The 22,634-nt window shown below is 48.4% G+C and overlaps 1 protein-coding gene across 1 annotated transcript in view; it reads left to right on the top strand.

Annotated features, from left to right (window-relative positions):
• LOC100283308 (chloroplast channel forming outer membrane protein) overlaps window positions 1–22,090 on the top strand; it is a 33,453-nt gene extending 11,363 nt beyond the window's left edge. The window contains exon 5 of the mRNA NM_001156210.2: window positions 21,740–22,090. Within this exon, the coding sequence (NP_001149682.1) occupies window positions 21,740–21,823 (84 nt within the window). The 3' untranslated portion in view covers window positions 21,824–22,090. The remainder of the gene's footprint in view (window positions 1–21,739) is intronic.
• Window positions 22,091–22,634: the final 544 nt, after the last annotated feature.

Genomic DNA, 22,634 nt, shown 5'->3' with positions numbered 1-22,634 from the left:
CATGGACTCTCTCAGATGGATGTCAAAAATGTTTTTTTTTCATGGTGATTTACCCGAAGAAGTTTATATGCACCCACCACCAGGAGTTGATATTCCTTCCGGACATATCTGTCGTCAGCTTAAAGCTTTATATGGATTGAAACAAGCCCCTCGTGCTTGGTTTCAAAGGTTCGTCGCTGTCATAAGGGCTGCTGGTTTTATCCCTAGTGATCATGATTCAGCTTTATTTCTTTATTCCTCTTCACGAGGGCGCACCTTGCTTCTATTATACGTTGATGACATGCTCATTACGGGTGATAATCCAGAACATATTTCTCAAGTAAAACAACATCTTAGTGAGCAGTTTAAGATGTCTGATTTAGGCCCTCTTGGGTATTTTCTGGGTATTGAGGTATTACAATCTACAAGGGCTATTATCTATCACAGTCTAAATACATACAAGACCTCATTGCTCGCCCTGGTCCGACTGATAATCGTACAACTTCAACACCCATGGATACTCACTTGCAACTTTGTATGAATGACGGTTCCCCACTACATGATCCATCCATATATCGACATATAGTTGGCAGTCTAGTCTATCTCACTATCACTCGATCGGATATTGCACATGCTGTTCATATTCTGAGTCAGTTTGTCTCTGCTCCTACTTCAGTCCATTATGGTCACTTGCTTCGTGTATTAAGATACGGTGAACCACATCTCGAGGCTTATTCTATGATTGTAATAGCCCTCTTAGGCTTCATGCCTACTCTGATGCCACTTGGGCGAGTGATCACACTGATCGCTGCTCTATTACAGGTTATTGTATTTTCCTTGGTTCCTCTCCTATTGCATGGAAATCAAAGAAGCAAGCTGCTGTATCAAGATGCAGTGCAGAGGCAGAAATTTGAGCTCTTGCTACCACTACTGCCGAGATTATATGGCTACGATAGTTATTGATTGATCTTGGTGTCTCTTGTGATACTCCTACGTCTCTTCTGTGCGACAGCGCTGGAGCTATTCAAATTGCAAATGATCCTGTGAAGCATGAACTTACAAAACATATTGGTGTTGATGTTTTCTTCACACGGTCTCATTATCAACAGAAAACTATTGCTCTTCAACATGTGTCCTCAGAAATGCAAGTTACAGACTTCTTCACAAAAGCACAGACAAGAGAACAACATCGTCTCAACTTGTTCAAACTCAATGCTTCAGATCCTCCACTTCCACCTTAAAGTTTGAAGGGGGGGGGGGGGGTGTTAAGGCCAATAATGGCCCATATTACTGTGCCTATATATGTATTCTACCAAGTCCTAAGAACTAATTGTACTCCATAATCCAAGGTTAGTAACAGTTTCCACCGGCTTGGTTACATCTTCATGCGGCATCGTGACAATCTCCCCCCTTGTGTCAAGGCTTGCTCCCAAGCCGTAGCTTCCGGAAACCTTTGTTTGATGAATGCTTCATCTTCCCAAGTTGCCAATTCTTCCGGCCAAGAGGACCACTTGATGAGAAGTTGGGGAGCTGGGCCATCAGATGTGGGAACCAACCTGCGCTGCAACAATTTCTCTTGCCATTGCATAGAATCAAAGAATGGAGGTAAGGTAGGACAGACCTGAGTATTGGCACCAACTGCGTTTTTCAACATGGAGACGTGAAACACAGGATGCAATGCGGAGGACTCCGGTAGTTTTAGTTGATAAGCTACATAACCCACTTTGGCAGTCACCAGGTAAGGGCCGAAGTATTTAAATGCCAGCTTGTGATTAGATCTTTTGATTAAGGATGACTGCACATAAGGTTGAAGTTTCAAGTACACGGTACACCATGTCGCCAACAGCAAACGAGCGTTTAGAGCGGTGTCGATCGGCTTGATGTTTTTGATGTTGTTGGGCTCACAATAATTGTTGTTGGAGTAACTAAACCATTGGGGTATATGATGGGTGAAAGAAATAAGTTGGCCGATAGCTACACACACTTGAACTGGTTGGGACAAGGGGACCATGGTTGGACCGTGAACAGCTAATGCTCGATTGACAAATGAGGAAGAACTGCCAGAGTCCAACATGATAACCTTTTTTGGAAAATAGAGTGGCCACCAATTTCATTATTTGTGGTGCTTCAGTACCATGCAAAGCATGGACAGACAATACCATCAGTTCGTTACTCGAATCATCTTGATTTAATTCTTGAGATTTTGTACTGTCCAATATCTGCCATAGTTCTTCGACCATCTATAAAGGAATTGTAGGACCACATTTGTGCTGTGGTCCCCAACGTAATCCACACTTATAACAAAGTCCTTTTGCCTTACGATAAGCCATTAGTGCGTCAGCTTTGCGTTCATCAGACCCAGTTCCACCAGATTTTGAACCCCGATGGATATCCACCTGATTAACTCTCTGAGTTCCAGGAAACACCGAAGTTGATAATGAGGGACTGCCAGTAGGCACTGAACAAGTATTTGACTTGATAGAAGGAAAATCAGCCAAACGACGAGTGTCTGAACCAGGCAGAGCTATTAGTAGTTCCTCCTGCAACAAGGCAAGAGAGACCGCAATATGCCAATATCCAAGTCCAAAGGGCAGTGAATGAAAACAACAATTTTAATACAGATTTCAGACCATCCACAAACCTATTGGCAATAGACGAGACACTAAACAGTGGGTCGTGAGCTAAAATTTGATGCATTAGTGTGTCAAACTGATCAACATATTCAGTGACTATCAGTTTGTCGAATGTGGAAAAATTGTCTGATGAGGTGGTTACTCCACCTCCTCCACAAAAGTACTGGTTAATGGCGTGCCTGGAGAATACATTCTGGATCATCGAAGGGCTGAGGCAAGGGGATCCTTTATCCCCAATGTTGTTTCTGCTAGTCATGGAAGCACTGAATGCCTTAATCACTAAAGTTGTCCAAGCAAATCTCCTATAGCCGCTGGCGGTTCAGCAGGCTAAGCACCGAATTTCTTTATATGCTGATGATGTCATCTTGTTCCTCATGCCTAATCGAGATGATCTCCTTCTCATATCTCCGCTGTTGGAGGCTTTTGGTCATGCGTCAGGCCTCCGGACCAATCTCGCTAAAAGTTCAGTGTCCCCCATTAATTGCACAAATGAAGATTTGAAGGTCCTTTCTGAGCTCTTGGATTGTGAAGTCAGGAATTTCCCTCGCACCTACCTAGGGATACCTCTTACTATTCGGAAACCAATCAAGAGTGACATGCTGCCTTTGATTGATAAAATAGCAGCTTACCTCCCAAAATGGAAGGCTTCTCCCATGAGCCGAAATGGTCGGCTTGTGACGGTCCGTGCTGTTTTTTCTGCCATTCCTATCCATGTTATGCTAGCTCTGGATCTCCCCAAATGGGTGATCAAAGCTATTGATAAACTTCGACGGGGTTTCTTGTGGGCAGGTCGTCAAAATGTTAATGGTGTAAGTAGAGGGACTCTAACTCTCATCAAGAGGATGACACTATGAGTTGGGGCAATTTTCTGTTTATTTCCTCAAACACTACACAATGCCATACCCATCTAAGGGTTGGAGACCCATATTTATAGCCCTAGAGGCTGCACTACCACACCTTCTCACACACACTACACAACATGATTGTCCTCTAGATGCTAAAGAGACTACAGAGGACAGTCAAAAGCGACTGTTGTCCTCTAGATGCTAAAGCGACTACAGAGGACAGTCAAAAAGCGACTGCTGTCCTCTAGATGCTAAAGAGACTACAGAGGACAGTCAAGCTGTCCTCTAGATGCTAAAGGACTACAGAGGACAGTCAAAAGCGACTGTTGTCCTCTAGATGCTCAAGACTTATTCCATCATTCTCCCCCTAAGTCTTGGGCGTCGTCTTGTGAGAAAAGTTGGGCCATCCCGGACCTGGAGCAAAGCTCAACAAACTTGATCTTCCCAAGGGGCTTGGTGAGCAGGTCTGCAAGCTGATCCTTGGTGTTGATGTAACGCGCCTTGATGCTCCCTTCTGCCAAGCAGTCTCGGATGAAGTGGTATCTCAGCCGGATGTGCTTGCTCCGTTCATGGAACACGGGGTTCTTGGCCAATGCCAGAGCGGACTGGCTGTCCACCCTGAGTTCCACCGCTCCAGTGTCTCTCCCGAGGAGATCACTGAGCAGTCGAGCCAGCCAGAGCGCCTGAGTCGAAGCAGTGGACACCGCTATGTACTCGGCCTCGCAGCTGGACATGGCCACCACCTGCTGCTTGACCGACTGCCAGCTAATGAGGCACTTGCCGAGGAAGAAGAGGATCCCGCTTGTGCTCTTGCTAGTGTCGATTTCACCGGCGTGGTCGCTGTCGCTGTACCCGACAAGGTGTTCCTCCACAGGGCACCTCGGGTAGTAGAGACCGTGGTCGAGAGTCCCCGCAACATAGCGGATGATCCTCTTCACAGCCTGCTCATGCTCCGTCGTCGGTCGCTGCAAGAACCGACTAACGTAGCCGACGGAGTATGCCAAGTCAGGCCGTGTGTGGACGAGGTAGCGAAGGCTCCCCACAAGACGCCGGTACTGTGTAGCATCCACCTCCGTCGTGCTGTCGCGACTCAGCTTCAGCCTCTCCTCCATCGGAGTGAGAGCTGGGTTGCAGTCGGTGAGCCTAGCCAGCTCAACAATGCGCTTGGCGTAGGCGGTCTGGCGAAGTGTGATCCCGGAGTCTCCCTGGTGCACCTCAATCCCCAGGTAGGAGAGATGCCCCAGGTCACTCATTTGGAAGGTGGCCTTCATCTCTTCCTTGAACGCTGCCACCTCTGCATCCTTGGCGCCGGTGATCACCAAGTCGTCGACGTAGACACCCACCAGCAGGGCACTTCCTCCATTGCCCCGCCGATAGATGGCCGCCTCGTGCGCGCTTGGCGTGAAACCCATTCCTTTGAGCGTGGAATCCAGCTTGGCATTCCACGCCCTCGGTGCCTGTCGTAGGCCATAGAAAGTCTTGCGCAGGCGCAACACCTTGCCCTCCTTGCCAGGGATCGCAAAACCTGGCGGCTGGTGTACATAGACCTCCTCCTTTAAGTCGCCGTTAAGAAACGCCGACTTGACGTCCATGTGATGAACGTGCCAGCCCTGCTGGGCTGACAGTGCAAGGAGGAGTCGCACGGATTCCATCCGTGCCACGGGGGCGAAAGCATCATCGAAGTCGATCCCCTCCTGCTGTAGGAAACCGCGTGCCACCAAGCGAGCCTTGTGCTTGACGATGGCGCCGGCTTCATCCCTCTTCAATTTGAACACCCATTTAAGGGTGATCGCGCGATGACCATGAGGGAGATCAGCGAGCTCCCAGGTGCGGTTCGTCTCAACCGCGTTCATCTCCGACTGCATCGCGGCACGCCAAGCCGCATGTTTATCGGCCTCCGCGAAAGACCGAGGCTCACCATCGTCGCATGCAAGATGCAACTCTCCTGCCAGAATGCGAGATGCAGGGCCTGGCACCGACGGGTCGATGAGAAGGCCCTCCACCCTTCGATACCGCAACGGCTCGCCGTCGTAGCACGCGTCGACGCGCTCCTCGTCGCGGGACAGAGGGGTCACAAGCTCCACTGGGTCGTGCTCGACACGAGCTGGTGTCGGAGAGGACGTTCCCGGAGAGGGTACCATCGGTGCTGGAGTACGTGGTGGCGAAGAGCTCGCTGTAGCCGGAGTCGTGGCTGGAGTGCGTGGTGGTGAAGAGCTCGTTGTAGCAGGAGCTGGAAGTTTGGCGCTGGAGTCGGTGGAGACTTGGGGGCTGGGTTAGACCTGCTCGGAGAAGAGTTGCTTACTCCCCCAGCTCCCTCAAAGTGGACGTACTCGATGGTGAAGTCGTACGTCGGAGTCGCGCCGTCGTCCACCGCCTTGTCCCACGCCCATCCTCGCCCTTCGTCGAACACTACGTCGCGCGTCGTGCGCACACGCTGTGTTCTTGGGTCAAGGATGCGGTAGGCCTTCGAGCCCTCCGCGTAGCCAATGAACACCCCCGGGGTGCTCCTATCATCGAGCTTGCTGATGTGGCCAAGCTCCTTGGTGAATGCGAGGCAGCCGAAGACCCGTAGGTGAGAGACCGCCGGCTTGCGCCCATGCCAAGCCTCGTACGGTGTCATCCCGTTGAGAGCCTTGGTGGGCGAGCGGTTGAGGATGTAAACCGCTGTCACCACCGCCTCTCCCCAGAAGACAGCTGGCATTCCTCTCTGCTTGAGGAGAGCCCGAGCCATCCCCACAACCGTCTGGTTGCGCCGCTCGACGACGCCGTTCTGCTGCGTGCTGTATGGCGCGGAGTAGTGGCGCTGAACGCCCTCATCCGCGCAGTACGACGCGAACTCAGCCGCCGTGAATTCGCCGCCGTTGTCGGTGCGCAGCACGTGCAGCTTGCGGCCGCACTCCGCCTCCGCAGCGACCTGCACACGCCTGATGGCGTTCGCAGCCTCTCCCTTGCTGCCAAGGATCATCACCCACATGTAGCGGGAGAGATCGTCGACGAGCAGCAAGAAGTAGCGTCGTCCTCCTGGTGTGGCTGGTGTCACCGGGCCACACAAGTCCCCATGCACGAGCTCGAGCCTCTCCTTGGCTCGGAAGCTTGACTGCTGGGGAAAGGGGAGCCGTCTCTGCTTTGTCAACACACAGACATCGCAGAATTGTTCCACATGGTCAAGGCACGGCAGGCCTCGTACCATCTCCTTGGCACTGAGCCGCTTCAGGGCCTCGAAGTTAAGGTGCCCGAAGCGCTCGTGCCACTGCCATGCCCCGTCGTCTCGACGAGCAGCAAGGCAGCAAGGTTGTGCCACCTTTACATTGAGGATGTATAGCCGATTTGGACTCCTGTGTACCTTGGCAAGAAGGCGACGAGAGGGATCTCAAATCCTCATGACTCCGTGCTCGACCTCCACGCGCGAACCGTTCTCATCCAGCTGTCCCAAGCTGATGATAGAGTTCCTCAACGCGGGGATGTAGTAGACTCCGGTGAGCAGCCTGTGCTCACCAGACGCGGCGGTGAAGACGACTGAGCCGGCGCCCTTGATCTCTACGCCGGAGGCGTCCCCAAACTTGACGGAGCCTCGGACGCTAGAGTCAAGCTCGGTGAAGAACTCCCGTCGGCCGGTCATGTGATGAGTGGCGCCGGTGTCGAGGCACCATCCTTCGATCATGTCCTTGTTGGAGCCGTCGCCGAGGTAAGCGCGTGCTTTCGACTCATCAAGGTGGAGGAGTGCCGCTGCGGCCGGTGCCGCTGGAGATGGCTCGATGCTTGCATGTGCCAGGAGCAGGGCCTCCTCCTCCGCCTCCGCATGTGCGACGTTGGCCTGGCCACGTCGTGGCTACCGACAATCCCTGGCCCAGTGGCCAAGCTTGCCGCAGTTGTGGCAGCCGTCGTCTCGTGCCGGCTTCTTGTTGCCGACGGCGCCGCCTTGGGCACCTCCACGTGCACCACCCTCAGCATGTCCTCGCGCCCCGTCCTGGGCGCCTCCACGCGCCTTGCGTGGCTTGCCGCGTTTGCGGCCTCGTGTCGAGGAGGACTCCCCCTTCTTCTTGTCACCCTGGCAGGCCTCCCACTGCTCCCGAGTGAGATGTAGCTTCCCGCTGATAGTGATAGGCCCAGAGAGAGCCTGTGGTTCGTCGCCGTCGACCACCTTGAGGCGACCAATCGCCTCTTCGATCGTCATCGTGGAGAGGTCTAGCAGAGACTCGATCGAGCGAGCAATCTGCCTGTACTTCTCGGGGATGCAACGAAAGAGCTTCTCAACAGCTCTCTCCTTATTGTAGGTGTCGTCGCCGAACTGCACCATCTTCTGCAACAGAGTGTTGAGGCGGAGAGCAAAGTCATCAACATCCTCACCTGGCTTGAAGGCCAGGTTCTCCCACTCCTTGCGAAGTGCCTGCAGTGTGGTCTTGCGGGCACGATCGCTGCCGATGCGGGTCGCAGCGATGGCGTCCCAGGCCTCCTTGGCAGTCCGCTTCTGGGAAAGCGAAAACTGCATCTCGGGCGGGACTGCAGCAATGAGGGCATCCAGCGCCCGCCGATCCTCGTGGTAGTCGACGTCGTCGTAACGAACTGCTTCCCACATGTGGCGAACCTGGAGCCGTACCCTCATCACCGCGGCCCACTCGACGTAGTTGGTCTTGGTGAGGGTAGGCCACCCACCGCCGGGACCGATGTCCCTGACAATGGCCTAGGCCATGCGGCGACCATGGTACCGATCCGGGAGGGAGAACCGCGCCGCCTGTAGAGGCCGCGATCTCCGTTGACTCGGTCGCCGCCGCCGGGAGCACCGCCGGCGCGTCTACGCCCGTCTAGGCTGCCGCCGCGTGCGCCCCCGCCTGGAGCGCCGTCAGCGCGTCGGCGCCTATCCGGGCTGCCGCCACGCGCCCCCCCATGGGGATGCACGGCTGCCCACTGTGCCGCCTGCTCTCGCGCTGCTTCCCTCGCCAGCCTGAGCTCTTCGTCGGTGTTGTCGTCGACAGAAGCAGAGCTGCCAGCTCTACTGCCGCGCAAAACCTCGAGCTCTGTTGCCGCCGCACGTGCAGCATCCGCCGCCTCCGCTGCTTCTACTTCCGCTCTCGCCGCTGCCAGTTCCGCCGCCGCCAACCGTGCTGCCCTCGCTGCTGCTGCTCGCTCGCGTTCTTGTGCCGCGGCGACCTCGGCCTCCTGCTGGCGCCGCGCACTCGAAGTGGCCGAGCGTAGGGACATGGTGGGCTAGTGAGGGGTCGCTGCGTGTGGAAGAGGCTGTCTCAGACGAAAGGCTGCTCGTCTGAGCAGGGGAGGAAGGAACAGTTGGAGCTCTTGCTGCCGACTGAGTGTGGGGAGAGGCGCGGGAAGGAGATGAGCACGAGATGTTTAGGCTGCAGGATAGTTTGCCTCTGATACCAATTGTAAGTAGAGGGACTCTAACTCTCATCAAGAGGATGACACTATGAGTTGGTGCAATTTTCTGTTTATTTCCTCAAACACTACACAATGCCATACCCATCTAAGGGTTGGAGGCCCATATTTATAGCCCTAGAGGCTGCACTACCACACCTTCTCACACACACTACACAACAGGATTGTCCTCTAGATGCTAAAGAGACTACAGAGGACAGTCAAAAGCGACTATTGTCCTCTAGATGCTAAAGCGACTACAGAGGACAGTCAAAAAGCGACTGTTGTCCTCTAGATGCTAAAGAGACTACAAAGGACAGTCAAAAGCGACTGTTGTCCTCTAGATGCTCAAGACTTATTCCATCAAATGGAGGCAATTGCCTTGTGTTCTGGCAGAAGGGTCAAAGGCCGTTGCAGTATGGAGGATTGGGGGTTCTCAACCTTGAAGCGATGGCTTTGGCTACAAAAAACAGATTCTTCTATACCTTGGTAAGGGTTGCCCATTCAGGTACCCTATAAGGCCCAAGCTCTCTTTCATATGACGGTGGAAACAAAGGTTGGAAATGGCGTTGATGCCAAATTCTGGACTGACCGGTGGCTACTCGGTAGCACTGTGGGAGAATTGGCCCCGAATCTTTTACAATTAATTCCTAAGAGAGCAAGAAGACAATGCTTTGTTTCTCAAGCCCTATCTAATAGGCGATGGGTTACTGACATCTAGGGAGCCCTCATAGTCCTGGTGATTGTCGAATACCTGAAGCTTTGGATGTTGGTGGAAGGTTTTACCTTGCAACCAGCTCTTCCTGATCATCACTTTTGGAAGTTCACAAGTTCAAGACAGTATACTAATAAATCTGCTTATAACGCCTTTTTCTTGTTATATGTTATATTTGCACCTTGGAAAAAGACTTTGAAAACTTGGGCACATCTTCAGTGCAAATTCTTCATATGGCTGGCAATCAAGAACAGAGTTTGGACGGCGGATCGCTTGCTGAAACATTGGCTGCCACATCCTAGTGTCTGCCTCCTTTGTGACCAGGAAGATGAGTCAACTCAACACATTCTAGTGTCTTGCGTCTTCTCCCGGGAGACTTGGACCAAAATCCTCTCTTTTGTTGGGCTGCAGGCCGCTACCCCGCAAACTGAGAGATTTTTTGCTCACTGGTGGGGATGTGTAGTCAACAGAGTGCCAAAGGAGAAGAGAAAAGGATTTAATTCTCTCGTCATTCTTGTTGCTTGGACAATTTGGAAACATAGGAACGCGTACATTTTTAGGGTCTTAGTCCTAGTGTTTGTTTGGTTTGTCAGGTAGTAGCAGAGGAGAGTGAGCTCTGGTGTTTGGTCGAAAACACGACCTCTTCTTTTAGGTTTAGTGCGTGACGCTTTTGTAACCTTTTGGTGATGTGTTGAGGGGGGCGGGGGCTTCTTTCCACTCCTCGAGTGTTGTATCTTTTTCTTCTTAAATGAAATGACACACAACTCTCCTGCGTCGTTTGAGAAAAAGGTGGTTATGATGATGAAAGTCGCCTAGAGGGGGGGTGAATAGGGCGAAACTGAAATTTACAAATATAAACACAACTACAAGCCGGAATTAACGTTAGTAATAAAGAAACGAGTCCGGGAGAGAGGGCGCAAAACAAATCCCAAGCGAATAAGCAAGTGAGACACGGAGATTTGTTTTACCGAGGTTCGGTTCTTGCAAACCTACTCCCCGTTGAGGAGGCCACAAAGGCCGGGTCTCTTTCAACCCTTCCCTCTCTCAAACGATCCACGGATCGAGTGAGCTTTCTTTTCTCAATCACTTGGAACACAAAGTTCCCACAAGGACCACCACAAGATTGGTGTCTCTTGCCTCAATTACAAGTGTGTTTGATTGCAAAGAACGGATCAAGAAAGAAGAAAGCAATCCAAGCACAAGAGCTCGAAAGAACACAAGCAAATCACTCTCTCTAGTCACTATGGCGTTGTGTGAAAATTGGAGAGGATTTGATCTCTTAGGTGTGTCTAGAATTGAATGCTAGAGCTCTTGTAGTAGTTGGGAAGTGGAAAACTTGGATGCAATGAATGGTGGGGTGGTTGGGGTATTTATAGCCCCAACCACCAAATGTGGCCGTTGGGAGTTCTGTCTGTTCGATGGCGCACCGGACAGTCCGGTGCCCCCTGCCACGTCATCACTGCCGTTGGATTCGACCGTTGAAGCTTCTGACTTGTGGGCCCGCCTGGGTGTCCGGTGCACACCGGACATCTACTGTTCCTTGTCCGGTGTGCCGGAATGGGCGCGCCTGACATCTGCGCGCGCAGAGCGCGCATTAAATGCGCGGCAGAGAGCCGTTGGCGCGGAGACGACCGTTGCTTCGGAGTTGCACCGGACAGTCCGGTGCACACCGGACAGTCCGGTGAATTATAGCAGACGAGCCGTTGGCTTTTCCCGAAGCTGGCGAGTTCCTGAGGCCGACCTCCCTTGGCGCACCGGACACTGTCCGGTGTACACCGGACAGTCCGGTGAATTATAGCCGAGTCGCCTCCGGAAATTCCCGAAGGTGGCGAGTTCGAGTCTGAGTCCCCCTGGTGCACCGGACATGTCCGGTGGCCCACCGGACAGTCCGGTGCGCCAGACCAGGGGTGCCTTCGGTTGCCCCTTTGCTCCTTTGTTGAATCCAAAACTTGGTCTTTTTATTGGCTGAGTGTGAACCTTTTACACCTGTATAATCTATACACTTGGGCAAACTAGTTAGTCCAATAATTTGCGTTGGGCAATTCAACCACCAAAATTAATTAGGGACTAGGTGTAAGCCTAATTCCCTTTCAATCTCCCCCTTTTTGGTGATTGATGCCAACACAAACCAAAGCAAATATAGAAGTGCATAATTGAACTAGTTTGCATAATGTAAGTGTAAAGGTTGCTTGGAATTTAGCCAATGTAACTACTTACAAGATATGCATGGAATGTTTCTTTCTTATTTAGTATTTTGGACCACGTTTGCACCACATGTTTTGTTTTTGCAAACTCTTTTGTAAATCCTTTTTCAAAGTTCTTTTGCAAATAGTCAAAGGTAAATGAATCAGATTTTGCAAAGCATTTTCAAGATTTGAAATTTTCTCCCCCTGTTTCAAATGCTTCTTCTTTGACTAAACAAAACTCCCCCTAAATGAGATCTACCTCTTTAGTGTTCAAGAGGGTTTTGATATATCATTTTGAAATACTACTTTCTCCCCTTTTTGAACACAATAGGAAAATCAATTGATAAATATTCAATACTAAATTGAAATCGGTGGTGGTGCGGTCCTTTTGCTTTGGGCTCATTTCTCCCCCTTTTTGGCATGAATCGCCAAAAACGGAATCATTAGAGCCCTCGATTCTATCTTCCCCTTTTGGACATAAAATAAATGAGTTAAGATTATACCAAAGGCGAAGTCCGGTCCTTTTGTCTTGGGCTCATTTCTCCCCAAGGATGAAGTCCGATCCTTTTGTTTGATGCTCATTTCTCCCCAAAGAATAGAGAGTTGCTTGGAGTGATGGCGAAGTATGAGTTACGAAGTGGAAGCCTTTGTCTTCGCCGAAGACTCCAATTCCCTTTTAATATACCTATGACTTGGTTTGAAATAGACTTGAAAACACATTAGTCATAGCACATTAAAGAGACATGATCAAAGGTATATAATTGAGCTATGTGTGCAACCTAGCAAAAGAAGTTCCTAGAATCAAGAATATTGAGCTCATGCCTAAGTTTGTTAAAGGATTGTTCATCAAGAGGCTTGGTAAAGATATCGGCTAATTGATCTTTAGTATTAATATAAGAAATCTCGATATCTCCCTTTTGTTGGTGATCCCTCAAAAAGTGATACCGAATGGCTATGTGTTTAGTGCGGCTATGCTCGACGGGATTGTCGGCCATTTTGATTGCACTCTCATTATCACATAGCAAAGGAACTTTGATTAATTTGTAACCGTAGTCTCGCAGGGTTTGCCTCATCCAAAGCAATTGCGCGCAACAATGGCCTGCGACAATATACTCGGCTTCGGCGGTGGAAAGAGCGACCGAATTTTGCTTCTTTGAAGCCCAAGACACCAAGGATCTTCCCAAGAACTGGCAAGTCCCCGATGTGCTCTTCCTATTTATTTTGCACCCCGCCCAATCGGCATCCGAATATCCAATCAAATCAAATGTAGATCCCCTAGGATACCAAAGCCCAAACTTAGGAGTATAAGCCAAATATCTCAAGATTCGTTTCACGGCCGTAAGGTGAGCTTCCTTAGGGTCGGCTTGGAATCTTGCACACATGCATACGGAAAGCATAATATCCGGTCGAGATGCACATAAATAGAGTAGAGAACCTATCATCGACCGGTATACCTTTTGATCCACGGACTTACCTCCCGTGTCGAGGTCGAGATGCCCATTAGTTCCCATGGGTGTCTTGATGGGTTTGGCATCCTTCATTCCAAACTTGCCTAGAATGTCTTGAGTGTATTTCGTTTGGCTAATGAAGGTGCCCTCTTGGAGTTGCTTGACTTGGAATCCTAGAAAATACTTCAACTCCCCCATCATAGACATCTCGAACTTCTGTGTCATGATCCTACTAAATTCCTCACAAGTAGATTTGTTAGTAGACCCAAATATGATATCATCAACATAAATTTGGCATACAAACAAATCATTTTCAAGAGTTTTAGTGAATAGAGTAGGATCGGCTTTACCGACTTTGAATCCATTTGCAATAAGAAAATCTCTAAGGCATTCATACCATGCTCTTGGGGCTTGCTTGAGCCCATAAAGCGCCTTAGAGAGCTTATAGACATGGTTAGGATACTTACTGTCTTCAAAGCCGGGAGGTTGCTCAACATAGACCTCTTCCTTGATTGGTCCATTGAGGAAGGCACTTTTTACGTCCATTTGATAAAGCTTAAAGCCATGGTAAGTAGCATAGGCTAATAATATGCGAATTGACTCAAGCCTAGCTACGGGTGCATAGGTTTCACCGAAATCCAAACCTTCGACTTGGGAGTATCCCTTGGCCACAAGTCGAGCTTTGTTTCTTGTCACCACACCATGCTCATCTTGCTTGTTGCGGAAGACCCATTTGGTTCCTACAACATTTTGGTTAGGACGTGGAACTAAATGCCATACCTCATTTCTAGTGAAGTTGTTGAGCTCCTCTTGCATCGCCACCACCCAATCCGAATCTTGAAGTGCTTCCTCTACCCTGTGTGGCTCAATAGAGGAAACAAAAGAGTAATGTTCACAAAAATGAGCAACACGAGATCGAGTAGTTACCCCCTTATGAATATCGCCGAGGATGGTGTCGACGGGGTGATCTCGTTGGATTGCTTGGTGGACTCTTGGGTGTGGCGGCCTTTGTTCCTCTTCCTCCTTGTCTTCCTCATTTGCATCTCCCCCTTGATCATTGCCATCATCTTGAGGTGGCTCATTTGCTTGATCTTCTACTTCATCAACTTGAGCTTCATCCTCCTTTTGAGTTGGTGGAGATGCTTGTGTGGAGGAGGACGGTTGATCTTGTGCATTTGGAGGCTCTTCGGATTCCTTAGGACACACATCCCCAATGGACATGTTCCTTAGCGCGATGCACGTAGCCTCTTCAATACCTGTCTCATCAAGATCAACTTGCTCTATTTGAGAGCCGTTAGTTTCATCAAACACAACGTCACATGAGACTTCAACTAGTCCAGTGGACTTGTTAAAGACCCTATATGCCCTTGTGTTTGAGTCATAACCAAGTAAAAAGCCTTCTACAGTCTTAGGAGCAAATTTAGATTTTCTACCTCTTTTGACAAGAATAAAGCATTTGCTACCAAAGACTCTAAAATATGAAATGTTTGGCTTTTTACCGATTAGGAGTTCATATGATGTCTTCTTGAGGATTCGGTGTAGATACAACCGGTTGATGGCGTAGCAAGCGGTGTTGATCGCCTCCGCCCAAAACCGATCCGAAGTCTTGTACTCATCAAGCATGGTCCTTGCCATGTCCAATAGAGTTCTATTCTTCCTCTCCACTACACCATTTTGTTGTGGAGTGTAGGGAGAAGAGAACTCATGCTTGATGCCCTCCTCCTCAAGGAAGCCTTCAATTTGTGAGTTCTTGAACTCCGTCCCGTTGTCGCTTCTTATTTTCTTGATCCTTAAGCCAAACTCATTTTGAGCCCGTCTCAAGAATCCCTTTAAGGTCTCTTGGGTTTGAGATTTTTCCTGTAAAAAGAATACCCAAGTGAAGCGAGAATAATCATCAACAATCACAAGACAATACTTACTCCCGCCGATGCTTATGTAAGCGATCGGGCCGAATAGATCCATGTGGAGTAGCTCAAGCGGCCTGTCGGTCGTCATGATGTTCTTGTGTGGATGATGGGTGCCAACTTGCTTCCCTGCTTGGCATGCGCTACAAATCATGTCTTTCTCAAAATGAACATTTGTTAATCCTAAAATGTGTTCTCCCTTTAGAAGCTTATGAAGATTCTTCATCCCAACATGAGCTAGTCGGCGGTGCCAGAGCCAACCCATGTTAGTCTTAGCAATTAAGCAAGTGTCGAGTTCAGCTCTATCAAAATCTACTAGGTATAGCTGACCCTCTAACACTCCCTTAAAGGCTATTGAATCATCACTTCTTCTAAAGACAGTGACACCAATATCAGTAAAAAGACAGTTGTAGCCCATTTGACATAATTGAGAAACAGAAAGCAAGTTGTAATCTAAAGAATCAACAAGAAAAACATTGGAAATGGAATGGTCAGGAGATATAGCAATTTTACCCAAACCTTTGACCAAACCTTGATTTCCATCCCCGAATGTGATCGCTCTTTGGGGATTTTTGTTTTTCTCATATGAGGAGAACATCTTTTTCTCCCCAGTCATGTGGTTTGTGCACCCGCTGTCGAGTATCCAACTTGAGCCCCCGGATGCATAAACCTATAAAACAAGTTTAGTTCTTGACTTTAGGTACCCAAATGGTTTTGGGTCCTTTGGCATTAGACACAAGAACTTTGGGTACCCAAACACAAGTCTTGGAGCCCTTGTGCTTGTCCCCAACATATTTGGCAACTACTTTGCCGGATTTGTTAGTCAATACATAAGTTGCATCAAAGGTTTTAAATGAAATGTTATGATCATTTGATGCACTAGGAGTTTTCTTAGGCAACTTAGCACGGGTTGGTTGCCTAGAACTAGATGTCTCACCCTTATACATAAAAGCATGATTAGGGCCAGAGTGAGACTTCCTAGAGTGAATTCTCCTAATTTTGCTCTCGGGATAACCGGCAGGGTATAAAATGTAACCCTCGTTATCCTGAGGCATGGGAGCCTTGCCCTTAACAAAGTTGGACAATCTCTTAGGAGGGGCACTAATTTTGACATTGTCTTCCCTTTGGAAGCCAATGCCATCCTTAATGCCCGGGCGTCTCCCATTATAAAGCATGCTACGAGCAAATTTAAATTTCTCATTTTCTAAGTTGTGCTCGGCAATTTTAGCATCTAGTTTTGCTATATGATCATTTTGTTGTTTAATTAAAGCCATATGATCATGAATAGCATTAACATCAACATCTCTACATCTAGTACAAATAGATACATGCTCAACAATAGATGTAGAGGGTTTGCAAGAATTAAGTTCAACAATCTTAGCATGAAGAATATCATTTTTATCTCTAAGATTGGAAATGGTAGTATTGCAAACATCTAGTTCTTTAGCCTTAGCAATTAAGTTTTCATTTTCTACTCTAAGGCTAGCAAGAGAGATGTTCAATTCTTCAATCCTAGCAAGCAAATCGTCATTATTATCTCTAGGATTGGAAATTGAAATACTACAAACATGTGAATCAACCTTAGTATTTAAACTAGCATTTTCATTCCTAAGGTTGTCAATCATCTCATGGCAAGTGCTTAGCTCACTAGATAACTTTTCACATTTTTCAATTTCAAGAGCATAAGCCTTTTTAACCTTAACATGTTTCTTGTTTTCTTTAATTAGACAATCCTCTTGGGAATCCAAAAGGTCATCCTTTTCATGAATAGCACTAACTAATTCATTTAATTTTTCCTTTTGTGCTATGTTAAGGTTGGCAAAAAGGGAACGCAAACTATCCTCCTCATCACTAGCATTATCATCACTAGAAGATTCATATTTAGTGGAGGAGTTAGATTTAACCTTTTTCCGTTTGCCGTCCTTTGCCATGAGGCACTTGTGGCCGACGTTGGGGAAGAGGAGTCCCTTGGTGACGGCGATGTTAGCGGCGTCCTCATCGTCGGAGGAGTCGCTTGAGCTTTCGTCGGAATCCCATTCCCGACAAACATGGGCATCGCCGCCCTTCTTCTTGTAGTACCTCTTCTTCTCCTTTCTTCTCCCCTTCTTGTCGTCGCCTCGGTCACTGTCACTAGATATGGGACATTTAGCAATAAAATGACCGGACTTACCACATTTGTAGCAAACCTTTTTGGAGCGGGACTTGTAGTCTTTCCCTTTCCTTTGCTTGAGGATTTGGCGGAAGCTCTTGATGACGAGCGCCATTTCCTCATTGTCGAGCTTGGAGGCGTCTATTGGTTGTCGACTTGGTGTAGCCTCCTCCTTCTTTTCCTCCGTTGCCTTGAATGCGACGGGTTGAGCTTCGGATGTGGATGGATCATCAAGCTCGTTGATCTTCCTCGAGCCTTCGATCATGCACTCAAAACTTACAAAATTCCCGATAACTTCCTCGGGGGTCATTTTAGTATATCTAGGATTACCACGAATTAATTGAACTTGAGTGGGGTTAAGGAAAATGAGAGATCTTAGAATAACCTTAACCATTTCGTGGTCGTCCCACTTTACGCTCCCGAGGTTGCGCACTTGGTTTACCAAGGTCTTGAGCCGGTTGTACATGTGTTGTGGCTCCTCCCCTTTGCGAAGCCGGAACCGACCGAGCTCCCCCTCGATCGTTTCCCGCTTGGTGATCTTTGTAAGCTCATCTCCCTCGTGCGCGGTTTTGAGCACATCCCAAACCTCCTTGGCGCTCTTCAACCCTTGCACTTTGTTATACTCCTCTCTACTTAAGGAGGCGAGGAGTATTGTTGTCGCTTGAGAGTTGAAGTGCTCGATTTGGGCCACCTCATCCTCATCATAATCCTTGTCCCCTACGGACGGTACCTGTGCACCAAACTCAACAACATCCCATATACTTTTGTGGAGTGAGGTTAGATGAAATCGCATTAAATCACTCCACCTAGCATAATCTTCACCATCAAAAGTTGGTGGTTTGCCTAATGGGACGGAAAGTAAAGGTGCATGTTTAGAAATGCGAGGGTAGTGTAGGGGGATCTTACTAAACTTCTTACGCTCTTGGCGTTTAGAAGTTACGGAGGGCGCATCGGAGCCGGAGGTTGATGTTGATGAAGTGTCGGTCTCGTAGTAGACCACTTTCCTCATCCTCTTTTGCTTGTCCTTACTCCGATGCGGCTTGTGGGAAGAAGATTTTTCCTTCTTCTCTTTGTGGTAAGAAGAAGATTTCTTCTCCTTCCCTTTGTTGGAGGAGATCTTCTTCTTCTCCTTTCTCTTGGTGCGGGACTCTTCCGATGAAGTGCTCCCTTGGCTTGTAGTGGGCTTTTCGCCGGTCTCCATCTCCTTCTTGGCGTGATCTCCCGACATCACTTCGAGCGGTTAGGCTCTAATGAAGCACCGGGCTCTGATACCAATTGAAAGTCGCCTAGAGGGGGGGTGAATAGGGCGAAACTGAAATTTACAAATATAAACACAACTACAAGCCGGAATTAACGTTAGTAATAAAGAAACGAGTCCGGGAGAGAGGGCGCAAAACAAATCCCAAGCGAATAAGCAAGTGAGACACGGAGATTTGTTTTACCGAGGTTCGGTTCTTGCAAACCTACTCCCCGTTGAGGAGGCCACAAAGGCCGGGTCTCTTTCAACCCTTCCCTCTCTCAAACGATCCACGGATCGAGTGAGCTTTCTTTTCTCAATCACTTGGAACACAAAGTTCCCACAAGGACCACCACAAGATTGGTGTCTCTTGCCTCAATTACAAGTGTGTTTGATTGCAAAGAACGGATCAAGAAAGAAGAAAGCAATCCAAGCACAAGAGCTCGAAAGAACACAAGCAAATCACTCTCTCTAGTCACTATGGCGTTGTGTGGAAATTGGAGAGGATTTGATCTCTTAGGTGTGTCTAGAATTGAATGCTAGAGCTCTTGTAGTAGTTGGGAAGTGGAAAACTTGGATGCAATGAATGGTGGGGTGGTTGGGGTATTTATAGCCCCAACCACCAAATGTGGCCGTTGGGAGTTTTGTCTGTTCGATGGCGCACCGGACAGTCCGGTGCACACCGGACAGTCCGGTGCCCCCTGCCACGTCATCACTGCCGTTGGATTCGACCGTTGAAGCTTCTGACTTGTGGGCCCGCCTGGGTGTCCGGTGCACACCGGACATCTACTGTTCCTTGTCCGGTGTGCCGGAATGGGCGCGCCTGACATCTGCGCGCGCAGAGCGCGCATTAAATGCGCGGCAGAGAGCCGTTGGCGCGGAGACGACCGTTGCTTCGGAGTTGCACCGGACAGTCCGGTGCACACCGGACAGTCCGGTGAATTATAGCAGACGAGCCGTTGGCTTTTCCCGAAGCTGGCGAGTTCCTGAGGCCGACCTCCCTTGGCGCACCGGACACTGTCCGGTGTACACCGGACAGTCCGGTGAATTATAGCCGAGTCGCCTCCGGAAATTCCCGAAGGTGGCGAGTTCGAGTCTGAGTCCCCCTGGTGCACCGGACATGTCCGGTGGCCCACCGGACAGTCCGGTGCGCCAGACCAGGGGTGCCTTCGGTTGCCCCTTTGCTCCTTTGTTGAATCCAAAACTTGGTCTTTTTATTGGCTGAGTGTGAACCTTTTACACCTGTATAATCTATACACTTGGGCAAACTAGTTAGTCCAATAATTTGCGTTGGGCAATTCAACCACCAAAATTAATTAGGGACTAGGTGTAAGCCTAATTCCCTTTCAGATGATCTCTCTCAAATCTGGCACAAACCACCGAGCAAAATTCTAACCAAGGAGTGACGTAATGCTGGGTCGACAGATTGAAGCCAAAAAGTTGTTGAACCCACAAAATGCATAGAAGCAATTTTGACCCATATATTACTAGGTATATTGAACACCTCAAAATATGATTGACATTTAGCCTTCCACATCTTAGGGTGATGACCATCAAATTGTGGGAAATTAAGTTGTCGTAAAGCAACCACCAAATGTGGAGAATAACTCGACAGTATAGGATCAATCGGAGGAGCTACGGTATTCTGAGGAATATCAGAGTGCAACAAGGAATGTGCACCTGTGACCAGAGGTGGATTTAGGGTCATAACCGACCCAAAACCATCACTTCGGTTGAAATGTACTGCACTCGAGTCTGAAGAACCAGATGGAATTGAATACCCTGAGTGCAGTAAAGGAGTTGAGTTGGGTACCGGAAACTCTTGAGGCCCGCGGTCGAACACCTTCAAGGCTGGTCGTAAAGTTTCCCGGAACACTACCAGTTCCTCCACTGTCGGCGAGATTTCCCACTTTGACGCGGAGATGCCCCACATCCGCATCGATATGAGGCCGCCACCGCCACGTCGACAAATCACGGACTTCAGCAGGGTTCTCTTCCAAGAGCCTTCCAAATGGACCCACTCTAAGACTGCATAGTTTGTAGAAGCATGGACAAATTTGCAATGTTTTCTCCATAACCTCAGCCATCTTCCGAACCCGAGTCTTGTATTACGGACGAAGGAGATAGTCTTGGGGTTCCGTCAGGATCACGAACTGCAAGCCAATACCAATTGTGAAAGATGGGCCAGAATGGACCCGCTAAGGACATGATTGCTTTTGTTGAGGTTGTCTTTTCTTGTAAGGGGTACATGAGGAGGGAGACTTGGACTGTAAGTAGATTGGCCAGCTACGTCCGATGGATTGAAGGAGAGGAAGAGCGACCTGTAGAGAGAATCGGAGGGTAAACTCTGGAATTCTTGTGTTATAGTGATTCTTCGTGAGAGGAAGGAGAGCACCAACTCCTCTTGGATGTCGTTGTTTCCACCGGCTTGGTTACATCTTCATGCGGCATCTTGATACAAGTAGCGAAGGGGGATTGATGATAAGACATTTGTGTAGTTGATGCTAGGCAAAGCTTTGTCCCAAGCAAAAGGAGTGATACAGGGCAAGCAATTGAACCCAGTCAACAATCGTGAGGGGGAAAGGCAACCTTCAATGATGTATCCAAATTCGATGTCCTAGTTTCAGTTAGGCAAATTGACCACCTCTAACCCCTTAGAAGGTTATAGCCGTAGTATATGCAACCTCAATTATATAAATAAGAGAAAAGCCTAAAACATTGTTGTAGTATCCTAATTCCTGAGCCGCCACTTTCAAAAAGAATCCTAAGCCGTCAGAGATGAACAATGCCACAATGTTTTTTTACCAAGCATATATTTCCCATTCAATATATTTGAAAACAAACAATCCACTCTTCGTAACCCCTAGAAAATTCAATAATGTAGAACAAGAAATTTTTAGTAATATCTTTGGCATGATAGAGAAATAATAGTGTTCACATAAACTTTTAGGGATGATAGAGTATTAGTAGTAAGCACTAAACTTCTACGTAGACAAATATAATAGATATATGATGTGTTCTTGAATATTGACGGTTTCAGTATTGCAATTCAAAACTGGCAGGAGGGAGGAGAATATTGATGGTTTTAAGGAAGTAGATTGCTTCCTGTCCGGGTCACCTTTTTTTTTTGACTTAGTAACAGTCTCCCAGAAGCATGATTTCTGTGGGCTGAGCACTTTCTCTAGAAATGAATTTGCAGCCGGGATTGTTTGTTTGTCACCACCATATGTTCACTGGAAAAACCTTTTTAAAATTACTGTCATTTGACTGCAGGTGCCTTATTTCCAGCTCAGAGAGAACGGTTGGACGCTGAATGCTTATATGGATGGGAAATGGGATGTTAGATTTGAAATGTGAATCCACTTGCTCAGTAGTGTTACCAATTCTACTTGTCTGTACTGCACTTGGAACTGTTGATCTGGTAATATGTAAACTGGAGAGCTTTCCATATTCATCTAGTTCTGAAGCGTACGTTGTTGGCTCACTGCATCATCAGCTTTGGTTCTAGTAGCCGCTATTCATCCAAACGTCACAACATGTAATGTGACGTGGGAATTGAGACTTCATCATCATTATTATATACTTAGGGCTAGTTTGTCAACACTATTTTCCCATGAGATTTCTAATTTCTTAGGGCTAGTTTAGGAACCTTATTTTACCAAGGGATTTCTATTTTTCCATGAAAAATAAACTAATTTCCTTTGAGAAAATAAAAATCTTTTGGAAAAATGAGGTTCCCAAACTAGCCCTTAAGGGAAAATAAACTAATTTCCTTTAGGAAAACGAAAATCCTTGAAAAAATATGGTTTCCAAACTAGCCCTTACTAGAGTATAAAAATAAAATAGAAGAGCGAACACGACCCACAAACACAAGAACAAAACACAATTGCTGGATAGATTTGAATTTGAATAATGGCAGGCAGGCACATCAATCAATGGTGGTCGTTGGCTGGCACTGTCGTCAGCCCCCTGGCCCCGACGATGGTGACTGACCTCCTCCAGCGGCAGGCCCTTGGTCTCCGGCACGTGCAGCGCCAGGTAGCAGACGAGCCTCACCCAGGGAGCAGATGGCGATGCAGAGCCAGCGTCGGGAAGATCTCGGTGCACAGGATGTTGGGGATGGGCCTGAACCCCATCACGAAGCAGCACAGCTGCACAGGTACACCAT

Source organism: Zea mays, chromosome 5, assembly GCF_902167145.1.
Source record: "Zea mays cultivar B73 chromosome 5, Zm-B73-REFERENCE-NAM-5.0, whole genome shotgun sequence".
NCBI classification, from domain to species: Eukaryota; Viridiplantae; Streptophyta; class Magnoliopsida; order Poales; family Poaceae; genus Zea; species Zea mays.
This window is presented reverse-complemented; position numbering and strand designations above follow the sequence as displayed.